At 52.1% G+C, this 9,429-nt stretch overlaps 1 protein-coding gene across 1 annotated transcript; it reads left to right on the forward strand.

Moving 5' to 3' along the window:
- Positions 1 to 749: 749 nt before the first annotated feature.
- LOC125085622 (uncharacterized) lies at positions 750 to 6,180 on the forward strand. The gene is made up of 3 exons (XM_047704084.1): positions 750 to 761; positions 4,311 to 4,673; positions 5,683 to 6,180. The coding sequence occupies exons 1-3, from the start codon at positions 750 to 752 to the stop codon at positions 5,977 to 5,979; spliced, it is 672 nt and encodes a 223-aa protein (XP_047560040.1). The 3' UTR covers positions 5,980 to 6,180.
- The last annotated feature ends 3,249 nt before the right edge of the window (positions 6,181 to 9,429 follow it).

Consider the following 9,429-nt stretch of genomic DNA (forward strand, 5'->3'; position numbering starts at 1 on the left):
TTTGCAGCTTAGGGCTTTCAGGAGTAAAGCTCTGAATATTTTTTTCTTCATTTTTATTGAGGTATAAAGCACATACCATGAAATTTACTGCCTTAGCATTTTCAAGCGTACAGGGCAGTCGTGTTACCTACATTCACACTGTGAAGCATCCCGAACTTCCTCTCTTGCAAATCTGAAACTACCCATTAGGCGGCGGCTCCCCCCTCCCCGTCGTACCCCTGGCTCTGTGCGGTCCTCATGCACGGCTCCTTGTGGCCATGTCTTTGTGTCTTCCTTGGTAAGTGCCTGGGAGCGCGGGTGCTGCTTTGAGGGTGGTGCTGTGCTTAGCCTCGGGAGGAAGTGGCAGCCTCCGGAACGGCGACTCCGTTTCGCGGTGCCGCCAGCAGCGTGTGAGAGTTCCAGTTGCTCCGTGTCCTACCCTGTTGAGAGACTGGGACTTTGTTCATTTTGGCTCTCCCGGCAGCTGGGAGGTGGTGTGGTGTCTGACGGTGCTACCGCATTGATGTTTTAATCGTTTATTTCCACGGCTGCTTCTGGACCAGGCTCTGAGCTTCTTAAGGGCGAGTTTCGTGCCGTTTGTAGTTCCCTTTTCATTCTTACTGACTCCCCCTATTTTGGGGGTGATAGATACTTTCTAACAGAAAACTTGAAGATTGTAGGAGACTAAGAAATGAGTGAAAGTCCTGGTAATCCAACCCGTCTGTCCATGTCGACGTCTTTCACGCACGCGGTGCCGTGTTGCTCGCACCATGGGCTCGTGGGTGCTGGCCTTGGTTGACTCAGGCCTTCCGCAGTGTCCCAGCCCGCCCTGCACTCTGTCATCTCAGGGCATCGCCTGGCCGTGGAGATTGTTGTGTGTTCTTGGCCAAAACTGTCACGTGTCACTGCCAAGAAAAGTGGAATTGCACAGCCCGCCCTCTAGGTCTGGGGAGGGAGTCTGGCCTCAGGGAAGCGGGCTGTCTCCGGGAGGAAGGGTAATTGTGGGGCAGGTGGTCAGCAAGCCCTGCTCCTTCTGTATATTGTCTTCCAAAGCGAAAATTGTTCTGTTCACTTACTATGATTTAAACATTTGCCATGGCGTTAACTCTGTAAATACCACTTTTGTGTGTTGTAGAATCCATGGCTCTTCCAGAAGCCACATGACCATGTCTCCAGCCGGAGACGTTAAAGCTGTTTTCAGTTTTTTCCCTGTTGTAAACCATGCTATAGCCAACATGACTTTTCATACTGGATTTCAAATTCTCTTCCCCAAGGTAGATTTTTAGGATTTTATTATTATGTTTATCAATCATGACTAGTAATAGGGTTATATATATTTTTTAAAGATTTTATTTATTTATTTGACAGACAGAGATCACAAGCAGGCAGAGAGGCAGGCAGAGAGAGAGGGGGAAGCAGGCTCCCCGCCTAGCAGAGAACCCGATGCGGGGCTCGATCCCAGGAGCCTGGGATCATGACCTGAGCTAAAGGCAGAGGCTTACCCCACTGAGCCACCCAGGTGCCCCTAGGGTTATATTTTTTTCAGTAAGCTCCATGCCCAATGTGGAGCCCAACATGGGGCTTGAACTCCTGACCCTGAGATCGAAACCTGAGCAGAGACCGAGACTTGGACCCTCAACTGACTGAGCCACCCAGGTGCCCCTAAATTACATTATTATTAATAATTGTTGTTGACTATTAACTGAGGTTACGTACATTTAAGGCATTTGACACACAACATCCAGCTACCTTAATAAAACAGTGGAAGCCATCACTGGTCTTACCACCAGTGTAGTAGAGTGTCTGCGTCTCCTCCTCCCTCCTTGTTTCCTTTCCCCCGCCTTTCTTTGGTCCAGTCATTGGTGTGTACTCACCCCAGATGTTTGCTGAGCACCTTCCGTTGCCAGAGCACTGAGCTGGGTCACGGGCATATGAGGCTCGCGTGCTCAGGACAGACAGACATTATGAGTAATCAAACGATCGCGCAAATGTGTAGCTTTAAGTAGCGATAAAGACTACAAAGAAAGCTCTCCTACAGTTATGGGAACTGTAAATTTTATATGCCTTCTGCCCTCTGGCGTAGGGACCGGGCTTGAGGAGGAAACAGTGTGTGACTGCGCTTTTTCAAGGCGGCAAGAGTGCTCTGCGGCCGTTGGACAAACAGAATGGAACATGACTTTTGTGAAGTCTGATGAGTGGAAGTTTGGTGGGGAAGTGGTGCACACGGCACACCTTGTTAGGATCTTGGGCCTTTATCCAAAGACCAGTGGGTAGCTGTAACGGGTTCAAGGACAGGAGATGGCGGTGACCGGATCATATTTGAGAACATTCTGGGTAGGGCCAGAGCGGATTCCTAGAGTCCAAGGCTAGATTGTGAAGGTTTGCATCGCGTCCCCAGCCAGCACTGAAAAAATCTCATTTTGCATTGCCAATTTTGTGAATGGAGACATAGACCGTACTATGTCGTTGCTTATTGGTGTGGTTGAATGTTTTCCCAAGTGTTTCACAGGCTGTCATACTTGTGTGTGTGCGAGTGTCTTGTTATTGGCCGCGGTTCCAGCAGGGACAGCTCAGTGTCGTGGCCCAGGGCACCTGCTTTGGAGCCAGAATGCCTGAATCGGAATCCTGGCTCTGGGAGCTGCTGGTGGTATTACCTTGAGCAACCTCTGTGGCTTTGGTCTGCCTCAGTTTCCCCTTCTGCAGCATGGGGTCTGCAGTAGTGTCCCTCTCTCCCCGGTGACGGTGGGATGAAAGGCTAGAGCACGGCACCGTCCTCGTGAGCTCTGCGTCTGTTCGCGCCGTCTCGTTTAAGTAGCTGATGTACATGTATGTTTATGAGCTCGGCCTTCCCTGTGTGTTGTAACAGTGGCTCCCTCCCTGGTTTTTTTAATACGTTTTAAAACGTATTTTCAAACAATGTCATATTTTTTGAAGTACAAAACTTGCCTGCAGTGAACAGATGTCCTTCTTTCTGATGTCTTCCGTTGCTATGAAGTAAGTCATACATACTGACTTTGTTTCTTAATGTTTTTGTTTTTTTTTTTAAGATTTTATTTATTTATTTGACAGAGAGAGATCACAAGTAGGCAGAGAGGCAGGCAGAGAGAGAGAGGAGGAAGCAGGCTCCCTGCCAAGCAGAGAGCCCGATGCGGGACTCGATCCCAGGACCCTGAGATCATGACCTGAGCCGAAGGCAGTGGCCCAACCCACTGAGCCACCCAGGCACCCTGTTTCTTAATGTTTTTATTTAAATACAGATAACCCTTTAATCCATTTGTAATTTATTCTGGCTTATTGATATGAGGCAAGGCTCTAAATAGATTTTTCCCCCCAAAAAGCCAATGAATTGGCTGAGCTCCATGTTTTGACACACCCTTCCTCCCCTCACTGCTGCTTTTGGCTCCCTTCCTGCCGCCCTACCAGACATTGGACCCGCACACACGCCAGGTCTGTTTACGAATGTGGTTCTGCTCTGTCGGTCTGTAACTCCATTCTTGTTTGATACCAGGACGGCCATGAATTAACTAGTGTAACTGTCTTCTTTCCGGTCCCTTAGTCAGATAGCCGCTCCTTACTGCTCTAACCTCAGAAATCGTGGTTGTTCCTGCGTTCGGCTCTCGCTGGCGTCCAGAAACTGTCCTGCCATCGCGTGTGGGGTGGGCGCACCTTCTGTCTCAGCCTTCCTCAGAAACTCATTCTTCTCCCCAGGCAGGCTGCTCACGGCCCTTGAGATTATTCCTGGCTGTTCCTCTCCCTTTTAGAAAACGTTTTATTTGCTCTTAAAAAATACATTATTTTTGTCCTACATATTAGGAAGAAGTTGTGTTTTGTATAGTTTTCTTATATCCAGCCATATTCCTTGACTGCCCTTGGTTTCTAAAAGTTTTTCATTCTGCGATCAATTCGAGTTTTGATATTATCTGCACATAATCTTTTGTGGGTTTTTTTGCTTTTATCTCATGTTTCTGTTTTCCATTATATGCTAGAATTTCTGAAACAATTTTGATGCCATATTTCTTTCATTCCAAGACAGTTGAGCACAGAACATACTACTGATTCAATAGTAGTTTTGGGGGGCTACCACATGAAATGTACCACACGTTGTAATTCACATTATAGTATCAGAAATGTTAGGGGTGCGTCTCAGAACTGAAGAAATAAAATAACAGTAGTAATGGCAGCCCTCTGTATTTTCTCATTCTAGTGGGAATGCCTAACCAGTTTTAGATACGATATTGGCTGTTGGCTTGTTGTTCTGTTTTTTCAGATGAAACAAAGTATGCTAATTCTGCTGGATGGTGACGGGGAAGGTACGCTGTTGGCTTAGCTAGCGAGTGGAGCTAGGGCCACGCACATGTCCTCTCCGACAGCCGGTCCGTGTCCACCTTCTGCCCCGGGTGCCCTGGATCCGCAGATCCCTGGCTACAGGGCAAGGGCTCTTCTTGTTTTGCAGTGGGAGCTCCCAGACCATCCCTGACCATCAAGGACCAGATTCATTCCCCAGAGCTGCGGGACAAATCACCGCAGATCCGGCAGAGTTCCAGAGGCCAGAGATCCAAAATTTCTGCCGCTGGGCCGAAGTCACGGTGTCACAGGGCTGGGCTCCCACCAGGGGCTTTCGGCGAGAACCCCTTCCAGTTTCTGGGGGCTGCCTACGTTGCTTGCCTTGTGTCTGCATCACTCCTGTCTGCAAGGTCAGCCTCCTCAACTCTCTGTCCACTCACCCGCTCCTACTGTGTGTAGCTGGTATGTTTGTGAACTTGTCAATGCTGAAGAAAATGCTTTTAAAGATCTATGTTAGGAATAGCAAAAGCCTTTTTCGTTCCCTTTTTGAATAATACTGTGGACACCTGGAAATGCTCTAGTTCAGGGCCCCGAAAGTGCACTGAGTTCTGCGGGAGTCCCGCAGCCTCCACCCCTCCTGCTGTCCCCAGTGTCCTCCTCAGTCTCTAGCTCTAGGCAGCTGGGAGAGGAGACGGGCAGAGCACATTTCTTCTAAGACTGTTATGAAGACAGCATTAAAAACTGCTCAGTTAAGACTAGAGAGCTGAAAGAAAAAAGTAAAGTCGGCATATCATTTATTTAGTAAACTGGTCATTCAAGGAATTGGCCGTTTGGCAAACGGCTGTTCAGCGCTTGGCTATTGGGGACGTCAGGCTGCTCACCCGGGAACAGTGCAGGGCTGAGGGCAGAGGCTAAGCCTGCCTAGCCCGGGGCCTCACCTGCCCCTCTGCCTCCTGCAGACCATGGAGATGGGACATTACGCCTGCAGGAAGCTGGGACTAAGCCCGTCCACTCGCAGGCCGGGCCCCAGGGATGAAGAGAAGACGAGAGAGATGGGAGGTCCCCCCTTCGGACCCTGACTCCGAGGAGCCCCAGTGTGGGCCAGTAGCCAGACCAGAAAGCAGTCATGCACCCTGTGCCCGGCGAGCCTCACATAGGAGAGGCAGATTAAGAGAGTCTGGACTTGATGCATAAAGTCACAAGAAGGTCATCTTGTGGGGTTCTAGAAGACTAAATGTGTGTTGATGGTTTGAACTTCCGTGTGAAATATTTAGCACCGGCCTGGCAGCCAGTGTTCTTACATGGTTTGGATGTTATCGCTAACACTGTATCTTTCACGTACGGTGACACTTGCTCTCAGCTAAAAGTTGGCAAATACCACTCTTCTTTCATTTACTGGACACTTTTGATTGGGTACAGGGGTTCCTGCTGTTGGAGGGGCTGTTGGAGACCTCTGTGTCTTCTCGAGTCCTGGAGGCGTCTCTTACCGTAGCTTCCGAAGCCAGTCTGGTGACCGACCCCCAGCGTCAGCGCAGACACAGCCACAGAGCGCAGCTCGGCTGTCGGGCGAGTCACCAGCCCGTGTGCGGGAAGCCTCGGGGCTGTCGGAGCAAGTGGGCTCGTTGCGGGAAGCCCCTGAGAGTGCCGAGACAGTGTTCATGCGGCTGCCGCAGTAGCTGTTCCAGTGAAGCAATAAATCTAGGGACAAAGAACTGAGGGGACTGACAGCAGGGGCAGGTGGTGCAGGCGCGCCCCGCAGCTCTGCGATTTGCTCGTCATGGATTCACTAGGAGTGAAGAACAGGACTTTATTGGGGCACCCGGGTGGCTCTGTGGGTTCACCATCTGCCTTTGGCACAGGTCATGATCCCGGGGTCCTGGAGTGAGCGCCGCATCTCGGGATCTCTGCTCAGCAGGGAACCTGCTTCTCCCTCTCCCTCTGCTGTTCCCCCTGCTTGTGTTCTCTCTCTGTCAAATAAATAAATAAAACCTTAAAAAAAAAAAAAAGAACAGGAGTTTATTCTTGTGCGTGCCCTGTTCTGAAATGATGCCTAGTAGTTAAAAGTAACTTAGTAATTTGTTGCTTTTTAATAACATGTTGCAAGTTAAGTAGCAAACACTTGTAGGCAGGACAGTTCTTGAGGCATCCCTGCTCTGAGCAAATACTGAAGGAGTTTGCAGACGTCTGCTTTCCAGAAGGGACGTAGATGGTTCCGCTGGGCATAGCCCGAACGCGCGTAAGGTCTGGCTGTAGGAGACGCCGGGGGTCGGAGGACCGCTGTCATTATGCACGCCGTCCGGTTATACGTGAGTAAATGAATCGTTTCAAAGCCGGACTAACGTTTATATTAAAAGGCAAAGATAACTGAGATTGGAAACTAAATAACGCACCCTTCCCCATGCCTGGGGGCCCCTAGTGGCGCGGAACCGAGCTGGGTAGCGCGGGAGCGCGGAGTGAGGGGCTGTTGTGCACGCACCGTATCCTGGGTGGTAACTGGGGTAGGCAGTTGCTGGCCAGGAGCTCTAGGTGTACACACACAGTGGAACTCAGCAAGTGGACCCTCCTGGAGGGGGCACTGCACGTTCACGGTGCCTTTATGCCCAGAGGAGGCACAGGAAAGGTCTGCACTGGCGAATTCATGGCAGAGGATTGCGGGCAGTTCATTCCCATTTTCTGGTATTTTCTGCAATTGACATGTTACTTTGGGTTCATTTTTTTTTTAAGTGGTCCATCGGGCTTGTTGAGTCCCTACAGGAGAACAGGATGGAGAGTGACATCAGCACCTCACCACCCAGTGGGAGGCTGCAGGGTGGGGGCGGGGGGAGCCAGGTGCTGTCGGGGGCAGAGGCTGGGAGCCTGTGTCCTTACACGGCCCGCACTGACCCTCCGGAGTGTGTGTCCCCTTCTGCTGCAGCACTGCATCCCAAGTCAGGGCCAAAGGGACGGAAGTGGTGGTGGGGGCTGCGACTGAGGCTTTTCTAGACGAGCTTGTAGAAGGGGCGGAGTCTGTGGGATTGTTTGGCCACAAGGCCGGAGAACAGACGTAAGACAACAGACGTAAGACCTAACACGTTTTACTTATGTGGGAAGTAGAACATAAGGAACAGGCTGGAAGGACAGTAGGGAGAGCTTGGGGCTATTTCTAACCTTTTCAGATTGTGAAGTGTAGCACATCCGTGCAGAAGTGTGCATAAAGCACAAGTGTGCCACGTAGTGAACCGTGGGAACGGTAGCCAGCACCCACATTAAGAACTAGAATGTCACCCACACCCGGAACATTCCTTCCTCCCTAGAGGTAGTCCCGTCCTGGGTTTGACGCAGTCAGTGCCTGCGTCGGCCCTGCTGGTTTGGGACTTCATGTACTCCGGACCAGAGAGGACGCGTGTGACTTCCTCCCGCCTCCACTGTCATGTTTCGGTAATTACCCACTTTGTTGCGTGTGGTAAGTTCTGTCACTCCTGCTTGCTGTAGAATATCCCATCATCGGCATGAGCCACCCTTCATCCGTTTTCCTTTTCACGGACTCTGGGATGCCTCCAGGCTGGGAGCTATTAGGAATAAGGGAACTAAACTCTACGCACACGCAGCCACATCTGGAGGTGGAATTGCTAAGTGTGGGGCATGTGTATCGTCACAACCTTCCTCCGTAATGGTAAACCGGTTTTCTGTGGTGTGCGTTATCGGGAGCGCTCTGCCCCCGAGCGCCCACCTGGTCTGTCCCCACGGTCAAGGATGGTCAAGGTGCCAGTCTGGGGGCATGGCAGTAAGTCTCTGGGCTTCTGAGCATTTCCCCCAGGCAGTGAGAAGTATGAGTGCTGTTTGGTAGGTTTGTTGATCTTTTCAGTTTCTTCTTGGACATTCCTGTTCTTTCTACCCAGGGTCTGTTGGTCAGCTAGCCAGCCCTCTTAAGGGCGCTGTCTGGGGGTTGTGAGGCTCTGTAACACCTGTTCCTGCCTGGAGGAGAAGACCCTCGCGGCAGATACATAACCCAGTAATTCACAGCATTGCCACCATTCTCCACTGCCTTTCCCCACCATGCTGGCGGGAGGGCGGGGGGCTGTCCCCAGTGCTTTCCACCTTCCGCAGCGCTCACTAGGTGCTTTGGGAAGTTCTCTTCGGTGGTGAGTCATTTTTGGAGGATGGGGGTAAGTGCTGAGTCATGGAGAAGCACAAAATGAGGAATGGCCGACTGCACCCCCCCAGCCCAGAGTGGACTGAGGCTTCCCTGGAGGTGACATCTTGATCAAGCAGGTTTTGAAAGACTATCTCATCAGGAGTGGAAGAAGTGCGCTCCAGGCCAAGGAATAAATGTGCAAAGGGCACAGGGAGGAGAAAGCTCACTGCACTAGAAACGTGGGATCAGGATGTCACACGCTGGGAAGCGGGGATGGTGCAGAGAGGCCTCCTCGGGAGCTCAGGCCGGGAAGGGCCGCCTGGTGAATCTCACAGGCAGTGGGGAGGAAGGCGGGTGAAACACAAGAGGAGGTTCTCGCTGGGGACGGCTGGGGACGGCCTATCCCTGGAACTGATCTCTTGCACCAAGCAGAGCAACTGCGTAAGCCTCCCAGGAAAGCAGTTGCGTTTCCCTCTAGATAACATGTTACCTCTTGGGAAGTCAAGGAGTGAGCCAGGGGGTGCTGCAGAGTGAGACCCGGCTTTACAGCGCGGTTTAAGCCTCAGGTTCCACATCTGTCATTTGGGAATCATGTCTACCTGGCGGAGCTGGGGCCGTGGGGGAGGTGGTGCCTGGGAAGGACTTAACTCCTGCGGGGAGGAGGAGCGGTGTGGACCCTGAACTGCGCCCATGCCGTTGTCCGTTCAGGCTCGTTTCTAACACGCTGGCAGTGTGCGTAAATGGTCCACAGTGGGGACCCGTCAACTGCAGAGACCTGCCCCCCCGCCCCACGCCCCCATCCCCCGCCCCGGCCGCAGGAGGCACCAGTGCTGGACCCGGAGGCAGAGAACAGGGCCTCGGGCTGTTTCCGCTGGGCGGGGGCGCAGCGGCCCCTCGTGCTCCTGAGCGGGGCATGGCCTGCATTTATGGCCGCTTTCATGCAGACAGGCTGCTGGGCCCGCCGCCCTGCACGGAAGGGATCGGAGCCGACCGCGGCCGTTCCAGCCCCTCCCCCGCGAAACTTTCCGGAGGGGAAGTCCTTCCGCAGAAAC

This window comes from Lutra lutra, chromosome 15, assembly GCF_902655055.1.
Source record: "Lutra lutra chromosome 15, mLutLut1.2, whole genome shotgun sequence".
Lineage (NCBI taxonomy): Eukaryota > Metazoa > Chordata > Mammalia > Carnivora > Mustelidae > Lutra > Lutra lutra.